The sequence below is a fragment of the Actinia tenebrosa genome, unplaced genomic scaffold, assembly GCF_029948245.1.
Source record: "Actinia tenebrosa isolate PJP-AT-01 unplaced genomic scaffold, QUT_ActTen_1.0 PGA_scaffold0__85_contigs__length_37466705, whole genome shotgun sequence".
Lineage (NCBI taxonomy): Eukaryota > Metazoa > Cnidaria > Anthozoa > Actiniaria > Actiniidae > Actinia > Actinia tenebrosa.
In genome coordinates, this window is record NW_028292569.1 from 36,119,661 (window position 1) to 36,138,130 (window position 18,470).

The window sequence follows — 18,470 nt, forward strand, 5'->3', positions numbered from 1 at the left end:
GGATTTGATCTGTGATTAAGCCATGCCCTGACTTTCATCAACCCATAGGTTGTTACAGGGTTTGTTCAGCGGTGAGTTAACATGCATGCCCAGCCGACTTTGAGCAGTCCAGATGTTGTCAGTTAAGGGTTCGAAATAGCTGAGGCTTTCTAGGCGGGGGAAATGAATCTTTACGAATCGGCGAACTGTCGTGGAATTGCGCGGGTTAGAATCGCAATAAACCTTCCGTAGTTTCTTTTTATGACAAGTTATGGTAGAAATATTCAAGATAACCGCGTTTGACATTTTGGATTTTTTAGAGATTTTTTTTTCAATAGTGTTATTTTACCCTGAGTTAGAAACTGCTAACGTGCACTCGCGCGTCTTTTCGTACCATTTATTTGCTTGGTATTCAGCTGAGAAATAATTTGGTAACCCTCATTTATTGTATATCTGTACTACGAAAGGATGGGGTATATTATGACAAAATTTCAGAAATACGTACGTCCTTGTACTATTTCATCTCGTAAATTAAATAAATAAGAAAAAAGGGATTAATAGACTTCAGCTTTAAATGATGTGCGGCACACGGACCTCTGGCACCCAGGGTACACACTAACCGGAAGACCCCAGATTCTAGGTCGTCAGATATGCGCATGCTCAACATTCTGACTTCCGGTATAAGTTAAAACCGTCTTTTTTTCTTCAAAAGAAAAGCAATCAAGCTTATTTATGCATTGTTTATGGAACAGTTTATTTGTCTGTGAATAACATTCCTAAAAATAAGCAATTTAGCAAGACCCTCTGATGTGCACGGTATAGTATTCAAATTTCAACCGTTGACTGTAAAATCAACAGATGATTATGCAAAAAATTTAAACCAATTAATTACACACTTCGAGCACATCAATTACATGTTTTATATAAAAGCAACTGCAACTGTTTCGTTTCTAATTACATCATTAGTTTAATGTTGTGTTTATTTTGGTTGTGTTTGTTCTACAACCATTGCGTCACTTACGTCTCACACGAGACGGCGTCACCTTGTAAACATTTCTTTGCGTTAAAGAAACGTCAATTGCGATATCATTGCGTAACCGATACCGATATTGCTTTACTAGTAACGCCATGTGTATTCGTTGCGTTGCATGTATACGTTCCTGCATCAGATGTTTGAACTCCAATTATTTCAAGTCTAGATTGAAGAGTACCTGCTATCTGAAGTGGTGCAATCTCAATTTTCGTTTGTGTAACCTAAAAAAAAAAAAAAAAAACGAAAAAGAGGATAATCACTCTGTACCGAAAACTTCCTTAGACCCCTTCCAAAGGACATTTACCACTACCCTTTGCTTTTCGAACTTCAGTCCTGGGTTTGATTTTCAGTCTCCTCCCAATCATGCAAAGGGGGCGGGGTTAAGCAAATTACCGATACAGGTATGTCGTGGGTAATTTGCATAAGCCCCACCCCATTCCCGCTGTAGGAAATGTCACTACATGAGATGTCACTCAAAAACTCTATCGCTGGCCACGTTGCATGCAAGAGCGGAGTGATGTCCGATCGTTTCAATTTCTCTATGCCAGATTAAGTATATAGGACCCTCTTCCAACCCTTCATTGGATAGTTATTAGCTTAAGTATATAGGACCCTCTTCCAACCCTTCATTGGATAGTTATTAGCTTAAGTATATAGGACCCTCTTCCAACCCTTCATTGGATAGTTATTAGCTTAAGTATATAGGACCCTCTTCCAACCCTTCATTGGATAGTTATTAGCTTAAGTATATAGGACCCTCTTCCAACCCTTCATTGGATAGTTATTAGCTTCAGTATATAGGACCCTCTTCCAACCCTTCATTGGATAGTTATTAGCTTAAGTATATAGGACCCTCTTCCAGCCCCTCATTGGATAGTTATTAGCTTAAGTATATAGGACCCTCTTCTTACCCTTCATTGGATAGTTATTAGCTTAAGTATATAGGACCCTCTTCCAACCCTTCATTGGATAGTTATTAGCTTAAGTATATAGGACCCTCTTCCAACCCTTCATTGGATAGTTATTAGCTTAAGTATATAGGACCCTCTTCCAACCCTTCATTGGATAGTTATTAGCTTAAGTATATAGGACCCTCTTCCAACCCTTCATTGGATAGTTATTAGCTTAAGTATATAGGACCCTCTTCCAACCCTTCATTGGATAGTTATTAGCTTGAGTATATAGGACCCTCTTCCAACCCTTCATTGGATAGTTATTAGCTTAAGTATATAGGACCCTCTTCCAGCCCCTCATTGGATAGTTATTAGCTTAAGTATATAGGACCCTCTTCTTACCCTTCATTGGATAGTTATTAGCTTAAGTATATAGGACCCTCTTCCAACCCTTCATTGGATAGTTATTAGCTTAAGTATATAGGACCCTCTTCCAACCCTTCATTGGATAGTTATTAGCTTGAGTATATAGGACCCTCTTCCAACCCTTCATTGGATAGTTATTAGCTTGAGTATATAGGACCCTCTTCCAACCCTTCATTGGATAGTTATTAGCTTAAGTATATAGGACCCTCTTCCAGCCCCTCATTGGATAGTTATTAGCTTAAGTATATAGGACCCTCTTCTTACCCTTCATTGGATAGTTATTAGCTTAAGTATATAGGACCCTCTTGCAACCCTTCATTGGATAGTTATTAGCTTGAGTATATAGGACCCTCTTCCAACCCTTCATTGGATAGTTATTAGCTTTAGTATATAGGACCCTCTTCCAACCCTTCATTGGATAGTTATTAGCTTAAGTATATAGGACCCTCTTCCAGCCCCTCATTGGATAGTTATTAGCTTAAGTATATAGGACCCTCTTCTTACCCTTCATTGGATAGTTATTAGCTTAAGTATATAGGACCCTCTTCCAACCCTTCATTGGATAGTTATTAGCTTAAGTATATAGGACCCTCTTCTTACCCTTCATTGGATAGTTATTAGCTTAAGTATATAGGACCCTCTTCTTACCCTTCATTGGATAGTTATTAGCTTAAGTATATAGGACCCTCTTCCAACCCTTCATTGGATAGTTATTAGCTTAAGTATATAGGACCCTCTTCCTACCCTTCATTGGATAGTTAGTTGTGTTAACCAACCTTTAAGCGTTGTGTCGTTTGAAGAGCTTGGGAGTTTTTAGTCCATGAGATCACAGGTACCGGCATAGCAATCACTTGGCAATCAATAGTCACGTTGTCTCCTACATGATACGCATGCTGTTTTGTGTAGTTACCGCTGATAAGGTGTCCAACACCCATCAGTGGAACAGCTGTGAAAAAAGAGGTCGATGAAATGTTAGGGAGTGGGAAACGAAACGGCAAATTCATAAGCGTACTGTAGCCGTATACTGTATCTTACGTAACCTTAACTACTTGATGAAATAGGATGAATTGATGGAAGACAATGGGAAGCCATTTCAATGTTATATCATGCTTTACCGTTTCCCACTCTCGAAAACCACATATATATATAAACATTGTCATGATTTAGACTGGGGGAAATCTCTTTTTTGGAACATTCCTTCAGAAACTTTAGATACAATAAGGACTATTTTGGCACTGATTTACATCACTGGACAAAATGTGTACAAAAATGAATTTTATAAGGAAACCATTTGTTCGCAAAGACAGAGCTTTGAACATAATTTCTCAAAAAAATCTTTATTTCCGTAGACAATAATGCAACTAGTTTTTTGAGTGGCCGTTTGGTCTAGTTACGTTCTCACCAAATTATCGAATACTTACATTCAACTTTGAGTGTGTGCTTGACGCTGGCCAAGAATCGAATATTAAGTACAACACAAAAAAAGTCCCCTGCGTCACCATATGCTACTGACTTGATAACCAGACCACCGTCCTGACGTACTGTCAGCTTTGCGTCATTAATGGTTTGGGTTGCACCTGTACGTTAGGTTCGATATCAGTGTCAGTGATAAAGCTGTGAATAAATACCATATCAGTGATCGAAGTTATACGATATCACTTCACGGTAAACTTGAAACTGTGAGTTTTGTTATTGTATCAATCTAGGATGTGTAATAAACAATGTATTACATGTTAAGAGCCTGATATATCCAAATCGAAAAAGGTACGCTAAAAAGTTAAACATTTTAAACGTGGTTCAAGCATGGTTGTCCGTGGTAGCGCAGCACATTGAAACAAAAAAATCATCGGTAAAAAAGGTACTGAGCCATGTAGTTCATGCTGTAGTGCTACAAATGCCCAACAAAGTTAATCAGATCGATTGGTCTTTTTAAAAAAATAGAAAAAATAGAAATGTACCGCCATCCTCCCTATAAAGCTGCCCAAGAAATCTGAGTAAATTAACCATTATTCACTTTCTTACCGTTTGCTTGCTTAATGGCTATCAATCGGCTTCCTAGTTGCCAATTGACTATAGCTAAGGGTTGTGCTTTATGCTGGCAAGGTAATACAGTCGTAGCGCCAAACATGGCTGTCATGTTAACAGGCTTGCTGTAGATTTGTGGTGGATCTGCAAGTATCAGAAAACCACTGGTTAAATATGTTAACCAAGTGTCCTATATCATGACCGACAGAAAAGTTTCCTGGTTTGAGGCTTTTACAGACGCTGGTTTCGATATTATGACGATACATTTTGACGGTACGACCACATATTGTTGCTGTCAATAAAACACTTCTGCCAACAAGCTGAAGTCATTCAGTCCCTTATCATGTGCATGATATTATAGACCAATCATAAGTGCAATAAAACTAGCTTGGTGAAAGACGTTAAACGTAAAGATCCACAAGTTGAGACTCTAAATAAAGATGATTTACATACAAGTACATTTTTTTACAATACCTGGATCACAAAGCCTGAAGTCTTTAACCGATACTTTGAATCCTGCTGGGCAGGTACACCTGTAACTACCGAGTGTGTTAACACAGCCGTTCTGCCAATGACACAGCCGTTTGTCTTTGTACTTCTCACACTCGTTGATGTCTAACAAAAACACAAAATATTAGACACAAAATAAGGAAACAAAATGGTATCGACTCTTTTTTCGGAATGTCTTTCGCCAGGCATTATCTTGTGGTCTACACGAAGACTACAGCCGGCGCCAGAGTAACAGGAATAAGATTTTCTGTGGTCCCAGTAAAATTTCATTCTAATCTTGTCTTTATTGTGGTATTGGCAATGAGCTCACGCAAGCCAATTTGTGTCAACGGCGCTGCGAGAGTATAAGAGGGGCGAGCACACGCATTTTGGCGCGAAAACTCCCACCCATTCCACAGGTATCCCAATACGCCCCTGATAGATGTAATGGAATCACTTGGGGGTAATTCCTAGGTTTAGTTTAGATGCTGCGGACCAGAAAAGAAGCCCACAACCACGCAAAGCGGGCTGTTGTGGTATTAACTTACCAGTATCACAGTTATCTCCGTCGTATCCAGAGGTTAAACAAACTGCAAAATTAAAGAGGATCAAGTCACCACAAGCGATTAATATTTACTTCGTAGTGTATTAACATCGTGGCATACTATCTCGAAAACATCGCAAATTCAGGTCAAAACAAGTAAAACAGCCAACGTCCGAGATATGCTTTACTGTTACTAGAGTGATTTTACTTGGCCGTGTAAACGAAGTTATATAATTATTGAATAACAGTCAAAGTATAACAAAAGAAAACAATGCAATTCGTGTCTACTATTGTGTATTACGTTGGCTATTCTTTCACGGGTGGAAAAAAAAAATCACTGTAATATGCTAAATCAGTGCTCCTTAAGGCTACGTGACAGAAGATAAATCTGATTTAGCACGTGCCCTTGTACTGACACCGTTGTGCGCGATATATGGTGAAACATATCACAGCATATCTCGGAAGTGAGCTATTCAAATTTGATGCCATATTCGCTGTAAAGGGCCTTTTATGGGTATCCTGTGTACGTTTGAAGTGCGCAAAGTACATTACCTGGTGTTCCTCTCATATAGTAGCTCGTAGAAGGATTATGTCCTCCTATACCAAAGACTGTGACAGTGATTTTTCCAGACCAAGGTTTTTTTGCTCGTGGTATGACGCATGTCTTTCGCTTCACTGCCCCGTGACCGCTGCACTTAAGTACCTCACCGTTGAACTTGCCCACGATGCTTCCATAGCCATTTTGTTCCGTCACGAACGTGACGTCGCTCGTCCTCAGGACGTTTCCGTTGAACGATAATTGATTATTTGGCAGACGAAAGAGCCCGCGTCCAACGTCCAGCCCAATGACAGAAATTCTACTAACTTTGCAGTAAGTTTTAAACTGGACATTGAACTGTGACTTTGCAATAGACTATAGGGAACAAAACATGATAAATCAACTAGTGTTCGTAGGATTTGCAGGGCAATATATCAGCTTAGTATAATATCATTATTAATCTATGTTAGATTGTAGTACTATGACTTATATGTTTGGCTCATTTTTAACGAAGTGCATAAAGTCATATCCGTGACGTCTGCACATTATGTATGAGTCAATTCCAAAGGTTCCCATCCCCCCCCCCCCCCCCGGGCAACCCCCCGGGCATTTGACTTTTTGAAAAAAAATTGGTCAAATTCCCCACCATGCGGGCCAACAAAATGATCAAATGCTCCACCGTTCAGGCTCCACGAAGTGGTCAAATGCCCGCCCCTCCAGTCCGATGAATCTCTAATTTTACCTAAAAAGTACAAAACTGAGCCTGTATAGATCCAACAAGTTTCATGCTAAGTACCTTTTGATATCGTTTTATCATTTATAGCTTTAATTTTATAAGAATCGAGACTTGAAATCTTTGCCGACTTTGGAATTAATAGCGTACACATATTTATTGTTTTGGACTCAAAAACTTATCTTCATCTACAAAAGCCATTTTCAAACTTCTCTTGTGCCGTCCCAGATTTTAAACGAAAGTATTTGGATTTTTTTTTAAATTCACAGGCGAACCAGACATATATTCAGCGTATTCTCCACTCTACAAAACTTGACTTGGGGGGGGGGGGGGGGGGGGGGCTGGGGATGGGAGCCTTTGGAATTGACTCGTGCATTACCGCGCTTCAAAAAGTATGCCAGGAAAACTCGAGAATCACATTCAAACCTGATTCTTTTTGGATATCTTGATTCAAGAAATATTTATAATGCAATAGATCTAGATTACCTGACATTCGGCTCTCCTCATTCCTTGTAACGCAGTGTTAATCGTTGACTGCCAGGTTGCATACGTTGACCCGAGAAAACTATACAATAACACTATAAGGATTCGTTTCACCATCTTGCTGAAAAAGAACGATGCTCGAATCAGTAGACCAAACTCTACGGAGGGATCTTCAATGTCCTACAGTAAATCATTATACTATTATAAAAATCGGAAAAAATCTGTTAACATTTGATCAGCTACCCGGGGGGGGGGGGGGGGGGGGGGGGGAGGGGTACTCCCCTATATTTGCTATACGGGTATGTGCCGCCCTATAGGGTATGGTTTTTCAGCTTTTGGGTCTGGGGTAGGGTATCATTTTTTGACATTCTGTCTGGGATAGGGTAACATTTTTGTCTGGGACTAGGGTTACGATTTGGCCATTTTAGTCTGGGATAGGGTTAACGATTTGGTCGTTTTTGTCTGGCGAATAGGCTACGCTTTCTGACGGCACAAAAACAATAAAAACGTTAGTAAATATTGATTGCACTCTATTGAATAACCGTCTTTTCCGTCTTTTTTTTGGGATATGATATACAATTCTAAGTTTTAGTCTGGGGTAGGGTATGTAAAATCAAAATTCTAGGTCTGGGATAGGGTCAGGGTTTTAAGATCCTAGCGGCACACCCCTACCCAAGTTGGAGTGGTAGTACCCCCCCCCCCCTCCCCGGGGGATCAGCTACAAGCTTCAAGCTCACCGGGCGCCCCCTCATGTGAGCCAATACAAATAAGGTCTCAAAAACATGGTTTTTGGATCTTTTCTCAAAATAATGACTATCTAGGCAAAAAATAGAAGTGGATTCAGTTAATTCAACTATTCACGGACTGTATTTTATGGTTTGGATCGAATTCTATTTAAAAAAAACATCGTACTTTTTGAGTTGAATGTACGCTATTGAATGTATTTTACAAGAGAAAATGCGTGACATAACCGGGGTCAAGTTTGAAAATCGTCTCTCCTTGAACTAAAACTGAACCTGTCAACAACAACAACAACAAAAAAACAAAACCGGAAGTGGATTTGAAAATCTCACGCTTTCCTCAACATTTGTATATGACTCATAAGAATTTTTTTAATTTAGAACCGTATTTTGATGATTTTAATTTATAAGCTCATACTATCCGTTGGCTATACATTCGCCTCATGGTTTCTTACCACCATTGCATTGCTACGCGGCCAACCAAGACAAAAATCGCGACGTGCACTTTGCAATAGATTGCCGCCAATCAAAAACGTTGACTTCACGCGTTTGGATAGGCCTGGATAGGCCAGGTGAGTGTGGCTCATAATACTTGTAAACGATCGACAAGCGCCTTTTGAATCACACACTTAAGGTGAATTTGATTAACCATATTAACACTAGGACGGTTGAATATTACTGACGTAAGGAGCATTGCGCGGTCGCGTTGTTGGTATAGTACAACAAACGGCCGTTAAAGTGCTACTCTGACGAAAATCGCTCAAACTTGGATTCAGCTGAAACTTCCTAAGAATACTCTTTAAAGGTCCAATAATCACTGTATGAAGTGTTTTCTCGATATTCAGGACGAAAGTATGATATTTTAACGAGTATTTTTTGGAGTCTGTGACGTCATAGACTCAACATCGAACTTCCCTCCATACATTTCTTTGTATATAAATCCTTGATTTATTTTATTCCCATGAAGCCCAAAGGGCGGCTGATGTGCTTATTTCACATTACTTGTGACTATAATTTATATTTTGGGGTGTTTGGGTATTTCTTTCTCCCTTTACTACTGATATTTTGATCATAAAATACAAACAAATGTATGGAGCGATGTTCGATGTTGAGTGTATGACGTCACAGACTCCAAAAAATAATCGTAAAAGATATCATAGTTTCGTCCTGAATATCGAGAAAACACTTCATACAGTGATTACTGGACCTTTAAAGAGTATTCTTAGGAATTTTCAGCTGAATCCAAACCGTTTGACCTTTGGAAGAAAACGGCTGCATTACAGCGAAGGAACACGGACACAAGATAAGTTAACAAGTGTATAACGTTAATTTAATTCAAATAATCGAAAGGAAAATAAAACCCTATATCCAACCACATTCGGTGTCCTAGTGCCCTTGATTCAATTTAGTCAGGTAAAAGATCTCGGGGTTACTGTCACCAGTGAACCAAATAGGACATGCTCATAAACACTGTTTCTGCCAAGGAATTCAGAACCCTCGGGTTTTTGCGTCGCCACTGTTTAGACTCGTTTAATATTCAACACAAACAGACTCTCTCTTCTCTTTCTCTCCCTTCTTTCACTCCTGCGAGTGTTTTATCGGGTATTCTTCGTTTGCAACCACGTGTATTTTGCTGGTGCTTAAGTACTTTTTGGTTCCAATCAAAAAACAATCCTTATGAACATGTAGAGCTACTTATAATACAACACTGAGCAAAAAATTGGAGCATTAGAGAATTTCTAAAACGATCGAGCTATGAGCGAACGAAGTTACCGATATTTTAGTGTAAATGTATGACGAAAACTCGCTGGATGATATCTAGTATCATCCAACATGGCGGCCAAAATTAAAAAAAAAATTTAATGACAAAAATCCATCAAATTCACTTCAAACATGTACCAAATCTACAATAACTTGTACAACACTAAAACATTTTGATTTGGGAAAAATACATGAGGTGAGGATTACCGATTAGAAAATTAGATTCGCACAACTCGGATGAACAAAAAGATGAAACGATTTGAAATTTTCTACACTTAGTGACATCATAATTGTCTAAAACATATCAAAGAATCGAGTTTATAGCATTCATAATTAATTTTATGTTGTTATTTTCTTGGTCTATGACGTCACGTGCAAACGAAGAATTAAACACGAGGCGCAGCCGAGTGGTTTTAGACCCGATAAAACACGATCTGCGAGTTTATTAAACGGCTTAGAAAACTCATGATGTATGTTCTCATATTGTACCGAATTCTTTACGAAATGAACCAAGTTTGATAGAGAAAATCCAAGATAAAGTTTATGCAAATGAAGACGAATCTATATCAGATATAAAACGTCCCTCACAGTCATGATTTCTATTGTGTTTCTTTCTTTACAACGCTAATTAGACAAGCCGGGTAAACAAGCCGCAATAGGGAAAGGTCAAGTACAGTCTAGAGATTTAAAAAAAACAACGAACAAACAAGAACAACAACAGCTAAAAACTCTTTTATTAAACTACATTTTGCTGTGCAGTTGTCTTGGTCAGTTGAGTCAATTAATGACAGTATTGCATAGGCATGATTTAAGAATCTGCTATATGTTATACTCATTTATTTCATAAGATCTCTGTGCTCAGTATATAATACGGCCATATGGTGCGTTTGATCGTTCATCGCTGCGCTCGACACTCGTGAAAATCCTTTCAACACTCGATGATAAAATTTGTATCTTCGCGCGCCGCCCATGTAATATCCTCTATTTATTATATAATTACCAATGAAATATCTATTTTTCTCTATTTCGAAAAATTGATATCTTCACACGTGAAAATAACATGTTATTTTCACGTGTGAAGATAACACCATTGCGATGACTATTCAAAAATACACGGAAATAATTGCCTGAAAAAGCCAAAACATACTCCATTGATAATTATATAATAAACAGAATATTACATGGGCGCTTGGAGATACGAAATTTATCTTCTCGTGTTGAAAATCTCTCACTCGTTCGCTGCGCTCACTTGTGAGAGATCTTTTCAACACTCGAAGATAAATTTCGTATCTCCGCGCGCCTATGTAATATCCTCTATCTATCCGTCCTATGAATTCATGGGCGATTAGCCGCGATTAGTAAATGAATAAGTAAAAAATATGAATGGCTGAATAAATGGATGCATGAAAAAAAATAAACAAAAATAGTTAATTCAATGAACGTGAATAATTATTCGTTATCATATTGCATAAACAAGATCATAAATATATTTTTTTCGGGGTTGTGTGAATGTTAAGAGAGAATTCTTCTCGTATTCAAGCAGCGAGCACCAAAAACTATTTTCTTGTAAAAAGGCTGTTGTACAAGGCTAAAATCTTGTTAATTCAGAAAGTTTAACTTGTTTGGAAGTGGAGATGACCGATGAAAGTGGAATCAAAGTGCTAACCGAAAGCAAAATTAAAATTTTATTCGAAAATGAGGTTTAGGCCTTCAATTGCTTATTTCCCATATATTTTCTATAAAAAAGCCTGACAAAGCAACATTCTAACACAAATGCAACAAAACATCTTTGTACAATTGAAAATACCGCTTCAAACAGGCATTTTATCATAGTACATCAGTTTCTAACTGTCTAGAAAAAGGTTTTGAGTGTTGACCCAAAACGAAAATTAGGATCAAAACTCATACGAAAGTCTAGTTTTTGGCGCTTTTTGCCATTATTGCTCATTATTGAAAAACATTCCTCTCAATTGTTAATAATTCACAGCATTATATGTACAAATAAATCCATTACGTATACAACAAACTGTATGCTGTGAATGTTTTAGTCTAAAGAACTGCTTGGTGATTCTAAACAAATGATTGTTGGCAATTTAATTTAGAAATTATTCAATAATATTTGTTCCAATATTGTATTATATTCGAATACTAACTCGAATCCTTACTCTGTGGTTAGTTTATTGGTAATAATAATGCCATTAGCTACAATTGTATCGTCAATAGAATTCTACCCGATGAAGGGCAAATATTTCCGATGTATGGGCAATTTTTCCCCGATCTTATACTACAACGCTTTCTTTGTCTGGATTTTTGGTTTAAAAAAGTTATTTGAATTTGTGAGTCGTGCAGAATGAAAAAAATGTAGGAGGTGGAAAGAATAACACTTAAACGAAAAAAAGTGAAAAAAGTAACACTGAAAAAGTGATGCTGAAACATTGGACCAGGGTCCAATAGAGCTGTACTGAGCTCTTACCTTTTTCTTCCGTGGAGTTGCTCCAAATATCACTGAAGAACTTGTTTGCTTTACTTTCTTTTCCACTTAGAATGGCTAGCTACCGTTTGCTTATGTCCTACGAGAACTGGAGTCCTTTTATAGCCACGACGAAGGAAACGAAAAACCCTGTTATAGGATGCCGAGCGAAGACTTTTCGCATGCTGTCGTGGTTACATGACTTTTTAAAATCCGGGCTCACTATCCTGTTGAAACTCGCTTTAACATGTTACATCAACAGGAAGCGTGCGACAAGTTGTCATAGAAACGAAAAATATTGTCTTGCACGAAATAAAGACCTTCTGAAACACAATATATATATATATATATTTTTTTTTTTTCTGTTTTTTTTTTAATTTTTATTCTCTAGATAATTTATTACAGTTTGTAGAATTTTACTTTGTACAATTATGCTTTCAACCTGAGTTGAAAAAAAAAAACACTTTAAATTATATAATACACAAAATACAGAAGAAAATAAAACATATACTATAAAAAGAGAAAATAGAAAAAACACACAATACATCATGACTTAGTCCGATGAACTTAATAACGATGATTGAATTAATGCATTTCTTATTTTTTTCCCATTTTTCGTAATGGAAATAAGCTTTATCCTTGCTTGTGGACACTTTTCTTTCAATTAATTCATAGTATTTTAACAAGTTTTTGAACTGCTCTAATGTTGGTGGTTTCTGTTTTTCTCTTTGTTTGTGTAATGAGTATTTATATAGTAAGATAGTAAAATTAAGAGATATATCGTCGACTCCTAATATTATATTCTTTTTATTTGAATTAGGTAATGAAATCCAATAGTTTTCGAGCCAAGTTCGAATACCAAAGTACTAATTCTAATTAGCTTCATTGCATTCTACAAAAAAATGAACTATATTTCTGATCTATTGTTATTGTGACAGAAAGAACAAGAGGAGTGCTCACTTATTTTAAAACGATGGAGATCCCGATTCAAATAAAGAATATTTTTGAGTATCTTATATTGAAACATTCTGAGATAAGATTCAATTGTGGTTGTATATATTCTGATATAAATTTTTCCCCAGTTGAGTTATTCGTCTATGTTAGCAATTCTTTTTCTATGTTTATTTGAGATGTAGGAGTTTAAAATTTTGCTTGGACAATGTAGTCATATATTTGTTTTGTTGTAATTTTTTCAATTTCCACTAATCTTTGACTGAATAAAAACCGATTGCAATCCTTATTATTTGAATTTTGTTCTCTTTCAGTCCTATGAAACTTTATAATTGTCTTCCATTTATTCGGTATGGCATGTACTATTCCAGCCCATCTAAAGTAGTCCTTATCTTGTATGCCTTTATTATTTTTCCATTCAAAGTTTCCTCCGCTGTTACACAAGTCTCCAATTTTATTTATATTATTTATTGAGAAGTTTTTATAAAAGACTGACTTGTGGTCATTTAAGATATGTTTGTTGTTCCAAATGGGCTGGTTGAGCACTTTTTGTATTGTATCTATAGAGTGGGTGCTCACGAATTCTGCCCATGTTAAAAGATTTTGTCGAAAAAAATCGGAAATGTTTTTTATATTGTTTTTTATATTGATTTTTATATTAATATTGGTATTCTTTGTGGGTTAAAGTTTGTACCTATTTGTTCGATGCCGGCAATTTCCTCAATAAATACTGAACATATTGATACAAATATTTTCTTGTCTTTGTTGGACTTTATCAAATTTAATATCCATTTGATTTTATTTGCTTTTAAACTCACCGCAAAATCTGGAAGTTTTAATCCCCCTTTTAAATATTCTCCTATAAGTGTATCATACTTAATCTTTGGCTTCCTTCCTTCCTTTGATACCATTTTTCTCAAAGTCGCTATTTTAAATCCCCGTCTCTTTTATGATTTCATCTTTTCCTTTCTTTCCCAGCCAGCCAACTTCGGTTTTTTTAAGGTTTATCTTAACGGATGATAATTTATAAAACGTATCCAGGGTTTTCAATACACTTGAAAGGATTTTTCATCTTGCAAAAAAAAACAAAAAGGTAGTATCGTCTGCAAAAGTGTCTAATTTTAATTCATTAGCTTTTGTTTGGTAACCTTTGATTTCTTCCGCATTTCTGATCATCGTTGCCATAATTTCAATAACTAATATAAACAAATATGGCGAGACGGGATCTCCTTTTTTTGTACCCCGTTGTACTGGAAAGAAATTGGTTGCTGTACCGTTATTTATGATGCAACTCATATTGCCTCGAAGAAGTAGTTTTATCATATAATTATCTATAAACTACCTATATTTCTCTTTTTCGAAAAACTGATATTTTCACATGTGAAAATAACATGTTAATTTCGCATGTAAAAATATCGTTACCATGTGTATTTAAGCTATTAGTTTATAAATAGAAACTTTTTCTCAAAGTCGCTATTTTTAATCCCCGTCTCTTTTATGATTTCATCTTTTCCTTTCTTTCCCAGCCAGCCAACTTCGGTTTTTTTAAGGTTTATCTTAAGGGATGATAATTTATAAAACGTATCCAGGGTTTTCAATACACTTGAAAGGATTTTTCATCTTGCAAAAAAAAACAAAAACCAAAAAGGTAGTATCGTCTGCAAAAGTGTCTAATTTTAATTCATTAGCTTTTGTTTGGTAACCTTTGATTTCTTCCGCTTTTCTGATCATCGTTGCCATAATTTCAATAACTAATATAAACAAATATGGCGAGACGGGATCTCCTTTTTTGTACCCCGTTGTACTGGAAAGAAATTGGTTGCTGTACCGTTATTTATGATGCAACTCATATTGCCTCGAAGAAGTAGTTTTATCATATAATTATCTATAAACTACCTATATTTCTCTTTTTCGAAAAACTGATATTTTCACATGTGAAAATAACATGTTATTTTCGCATGTAAAAATATCGTTACCATGTGTATTTAAGCTATTAGTTTATAAATAGAAACTTTTTCTCAAAGTCGCTATTTTTAATCCCCGTCTCTTTTATGATTTCATCTTTTCCTTTCTTTCCCAGCCAGCCAACTTCGGTTTTTTAAAGATATATCTTAAGGGATGATAATTTATAAAACGTATCCAGGGTTTTCAATACGCTTGAAAGGATTTTTCATCTTGCAAAAAAAAACAAAAACAAAAAGGTAGTATCGTCTGCAAAAAATTCTAATTTTAATTCATTAGCTTTTGTTTGGTAACCTTTGATTTCTTCCGCATTTCTGATCATCGTTGCCATAATTTCAATAACTAATATAAACAAATATGGCGAGACGGGATCTCCTTTTTTTGTACCCCGTTGTACTGGAAAGAAATTGGTTGCTGTACCGTTATTTATGATGCAACTCATATTGCCTCGAAGAAGTAGTTTTATCATATAATTATCTATAAACTACCTATATTTCTCTTTTTCGAAAAACTGATATTTTCACATGTGAAAATAACATGTTAATTTCGCATGTAAAGATATCGTTACCATGTGTATTTAAGCTATTAGTTTATAAATAGAAACTTCTTATATTGATAAAAAGCGTATTAAGTTGATTTTATGGATAATTATATAATAAGCAGAATATTACATGGGCGCTTGGAGATATGAAATTTATCTTCTCGTGTTAAAAATCTCTCACGAGTGAGCGTTCCAATACTCTAAGATAAATAGAGGATATTACATGGGCGCGCGGAGATACGAAATTCATTATATAATTACCAATGAAATATCTATTTTTCTCTATTTCGGAAAATTGAGATCTTCACACGTGAAAATAACATGTTATTTTCACGTGTGAAAATAACACCATTGCGATGGCTATTCGAAAATACACGGAAAGAATTGCCTGAAAAAGCCAAAACATACTTCATTGATAATTATATAATAAACAGAATACTAAATGGCCGCTTGGAGGTAGGAATTTTATCTTTATGGTGTTGAAAATCTCTCACTCGTTCGCTACGCTCACTCGTGAGAGATCTTTTCAACACTCGAAGATAAAATTCGTATCTCCGCGTGCCCATGTAATATCCTCTATTTATCCAATTTATAAAATATCTCAAAATTAAAATGTTTCAAGACTTCCACGATGAAATTCTGCTTTATGGAGTCAAAAGCCTTTTCGAGATGTATTACCAATAATGGCTCTTCAGTCGTTCTCCCTAACGAAACCCGATTGATTTTCGTAATTATATGCGGAAGAATCTTACTTATTGGATTACCCTACTGCATATTTTGATATCAACATTTATAAGACTTATTGGGTGCCAGTTTTCAAGATATCTGTTAAGCTACCTTGTTTTTCTAAAAGTGTGATAATTATCTGCTTTTGAGAGTTCGTAACTAAATTTTCCTTTAATTCCGGCCAAAAATAAATGTAAAATTCCTTTGTGAGACCATCATTTGCTGGGGTTTTTGAGGCTCCCATTTGTTTTAACGCTTCGAAACATTCTTTGATATTAATGTTTTGGTCACATGCTTTTTTATCAGCTTCAGATATTTTCGGTACATAGTATTTTTTTTTAAATTCTAAACATTCTTCTTGGGATTTATACGACTTTGACATAAAAAATCCATCGTAATGCTTTTCGATTGTTATCATGATCTCTTTTGGGTCAATGACTTCTTTGTCATCATTGATAATTAATTTCTTTATATGCGTCTTTGCTTTATTCCGCTTTTCTAATGTTAAACAATATTTATTGCTCTTTTCTCCTAGTTCATACCATGTGGCTTTTGGTCTTGTTATTAAGCAATTATTGGATGAGGTTGAGCATGATATCGTAAATTATCAAGTCCGAGGCTATGTTATCTGCTGAAGCCGAACACAGCCGAGGTCTTGATATTTACGATATTATGTGATAACTGAATTCAATAATTGCTTTATTATACATTTTGTATACTGGAAAAACATTACTATGAACATTAAATTATAGAGACAAGAATTATGAACGCCATGATGTCGCATGAAAAACGCAAAATTCTTAATTCAGAAATATTTCGAGAATTCTTCATAAAATATATGAAAATATATAGTTAAGGATTCCTTAAATAATTGTTTTTGTACGATCAGAATTGAGATACTTAGTAAAATGTATAATAATAATATACCTTCTGTTATATAATTACTCCGTTCTTCTAGCTCTTTCGATAATTGATAATGTTTATTGACTAGATCAGTATTTTCCACCCAGCAATTTTAAATTTCTATCTGTGTAATCTCAGTTTCTTTTTCTAATAACGAATCGTTGTGTTTCCAAAATGATGGACCTCTTTTTCCTTCTTTAAACGATTTAAATTTTAGTGTAATGGCTGAGTGATCCGTAGATGGGGCTGGAATAATATCGCACTTGTCTACAAAGGGTTGAAGTTCGTCTGATACTAAAAAGAAATCAACGACTCGTTGTGACGTAGCGCATCAATCTGCGCATGCTTGAAAGAGGAGCGTCTGCGATCTTTGTTGCATTTCCCACCGGCGCGGTTTTCATAATTTTAAACAAATCGACAACACGTTTGAAATAGCTTTATTAAGGAAGATCAAGACATTCTTAAGTTCCCTTTCCATTCTTCAGAAGGAAAATTGTCCCACCAGGCGCTCGTTCGACCTGGTCGAATCCAAGATCTTCTTGGCCTGTGATAAGGCGTTTTTGCCCGAGTTTTACGATGAGAAGAACTTGAAAGGACTAAAGTCCTTAGGACAGCAGCCTTCTTCTATAGGAAGTCAAAAGAAGGTCAAATAAAGCCAGGTTAAGCTCCAAACACGCGATTAATTTTGCCAGTAGCCAAAACACAAGTTTGTTTAGTCTCCACTTTCGAAAGCGTTTTCAAATCGATGCGCTTTCGATGAAAACGCTCAGCGCTTTCGAGCGTTTTAGTGTGGACGGAAGGCAAAAACGCATCGAAAAGTCTTCGTTTTCAAACGAAAACGCATTAGTGTGGAAGAGGCCTTACTCTTGGGTTACGCAGTGTCCAAATGTCACAGAGATCATATTCTTGCAGGATAGTTTCGATAGTTTCTGTTGATTTAATCTTTTGTACAGGGTTCCCACCATACGCTTCAAGCTGAGTGTCGAAACAAAAATTAAAATCTCCTCCCCACATGATATAAGTTTCTATTGGAATGTTCATCGTATTTACTGTTTGTGTAATCTCCTTCATTGTTGATACTTGGTCATTTTCTAAATTAGGCAGATACGAATTTATTAATAGGAAATTGTTACCTTGAATTTCGGCAAGTACTATTACATACCTTCCATAACTTTGAACTTTTTCTTCCTTCAGTACATAATTTAATTTGCTTCCGAAAAGAATAGCTGTACCTTTACTATTTGTTTCTCCGTAAGACATGATCAATTTTCCT

General features: G+C 36.0%; 1 protein-coding gene across 4 annotated transcripts; it reads right to left on the reverse strand.

Moving 5' to 3' along the window:
- Positions 1-716: 716 nt before the first annotated feature.
- Positions 717-12,305, reverse strand: LOC116287884 (neural cell adhesion molecule 1-like). Of its 4 annotated transcripts, none has more exons than XM_089025606.1 (9): positions 12,118-12,305; positions 7,147-7,260; positions 5,942-6,302; positions 5,394-5,435; positions 4,831-4,971; positions 4,354-4,500; positions 3,753-3,908; positions 3,108-3,277; positions 717-1,233 (listed from the first exon to the last, which is right to left on the reverse strand). In XM_089025606.1, the coding sequence occupies exons 2-9, from the start codon at positions 7,258-7,260 to the stop codon at positions 1,066-1,068; spliced, it is 1,299 nt and encodes a 432-aa protein (XP_088881732.1). In that variant the 5' UTR covers positions 12,118-12,305; the 3' UTR covers positions 717-1,065. The 4 variants fall into 4 exon arrangements, with proteins under 4 accessions (XP_088881732.1, XP_088881729.1, XP_088881730.1 ...); XM_089025603.1 differs by having other exon boundaries at positions 7,147-7,264; XM_089025604.1 differs by having other exon boundaries at positions 7,147-7,323.
- Between the last annotated feature and the right edge of the window lie 6,165 nt (positions 12,306-18,470).